Genomic DNA, 1354 nt, shown 5'->3' on the forward strand with positions numbered 1-1354 from the left:
TCAATTTTCCCGATGTTAATTGTTCCATCGGCATTCTTATCTTCGTCCGACAGTAAACTGAGTAGATTGATGTCAATGTCCTTTATTTTATCTGAGTTTTCTTCGTCCGATTGAATATCATTTAAGTTTGCATTTTCAAAGGTTTCCGGTTCAAAAACATTATCTATAAAATCCATTGATGCAGGAAAATCATCGTCATAATTGAAAAAATCGGGCGGGTCATTGAAAACTTTGATATCTTCCAGAATTTCATTTTGTTTAAAAGTGTTTTCACTTTCTATATGGAATGACTCTTCTGCCTTTATGTCGACAATTTGTGCTATCAAATACTGTTGAGCTTGTGTCACTTTCTCAGCAAACGCCCAACTTTCTTCCAAACTTTTTAGGCATGCTTTGCAAATATTTTGCGGTAAATTGAATTGTTCGTAGGCATCGTATGACTTCCAACGACAGCAATCGATTAGCTTCTGTTTGATATTTAAAGACTGATCGTCAATGCTGCATACTAATTGTCTTGGCGTTTTCACATTTGCACACAATCGGCACACATTTGCCATGTTTTGCCAGAATATTTCCGAATTCTTTCTTGAATATTACCAAATATGAAAGGAAACTGCGATTATTGTTTATATTCGTTTAACTTTATTATATTTGACAGATGTCAGAAACCGTTTTAGGGTATGTTCGCGCATTGCGTATTCCGGTTCGTTAATTTTTAATTCAAATCTTATAGAGAACAGAGTGTATTCGAATATTATAACGAAAATAATGAACTTAAATTAAATGCAGTCATTGCAGTGTGTGGATACACCTTAATCAAAAAATACTTGGATATGTTTATGTCAATTTCCCTTTCCTTGTATAATGTTGTTTCATATCACTGCCAGTCAAACCTAAAATAAATAAAACCATTTGTGTTTTTTTTTCGCACTGATAGTCAATGAAAATAAAAAAAATAGAAAAAAAGATTTACGATGTTTCTGTCGAATGTGTTTCAAAATATTATGATCAGAACAGGTATAAGGGCAGTAATTACAATGATACGGTCGTTCATTCGTATGGATGCGTACATGATTCTGTAAATAATATGTAAATTTGTTGTATAAACTATAAAAAAAGGACATATATTTTGCACTTACTACCAAATTTTTCTTCTGTTTGAATTTTTTGCCGCAATGAGAGCATAAATGCGGAAAGTAATCCAAATGAATCGTACTATGTCGCTTGAGTAAATCTTTTCGATTAAATTCTCGGCCGCACGTTTCACACTTGAATTTCGGACTGTTCATGTGATTTCTCATATGAAATCTTACCGCAAGTTTAGAGCCATAGATTTTTCGACACAAATAACATT

General features: G+C 32.8%; 1 protein-coding gene across 1 annotated transcript; it reads right to left on the reverse strand.

Annotated features, from left to right (window-relative positions):
* Positions 1-647: 647 nt before the first annotated feature.
* Positions 648-1348, reverse strand: LOC116339625 (zinc finger X-chromosomal protein-like). The gene is made up of 3 exons (XM_031765617.1): positions 1140-1348; positions 974-1076; positions 648-893 (listed from the first exon to the last, which is right to left on the reverse strand). Exons 1-3 carry the CDS (start codon positions 1299-1301, stop codon positions 838-840), a joined length of 321 nt encoding a protein of 106 aa, XP_031621477.1. The 5' UTR covers positions 1302-1348; the 3' UTR covers positions 648-837.
* Positions 1349-1354: the final 6 nt, after the last annotated feature.

The sequence above is a fragment of the Contarinia nasturtii genome, unplaced genomic scaffold, assembly GCF_009176525.2.
Source record: "Contarinia nasturtii isolate CC-2019 unplaced genomic scaffold, AAFC_CNas_1.1 Cnas_scaffold_533, whole genome shotgun sequence".
Lineage (NCBI taxonomy): Eukaryota > Metazoa > Arthropoda > Insecta > Diptera > Cecidomyiidae > Contarinia > Contarinia nasturtii.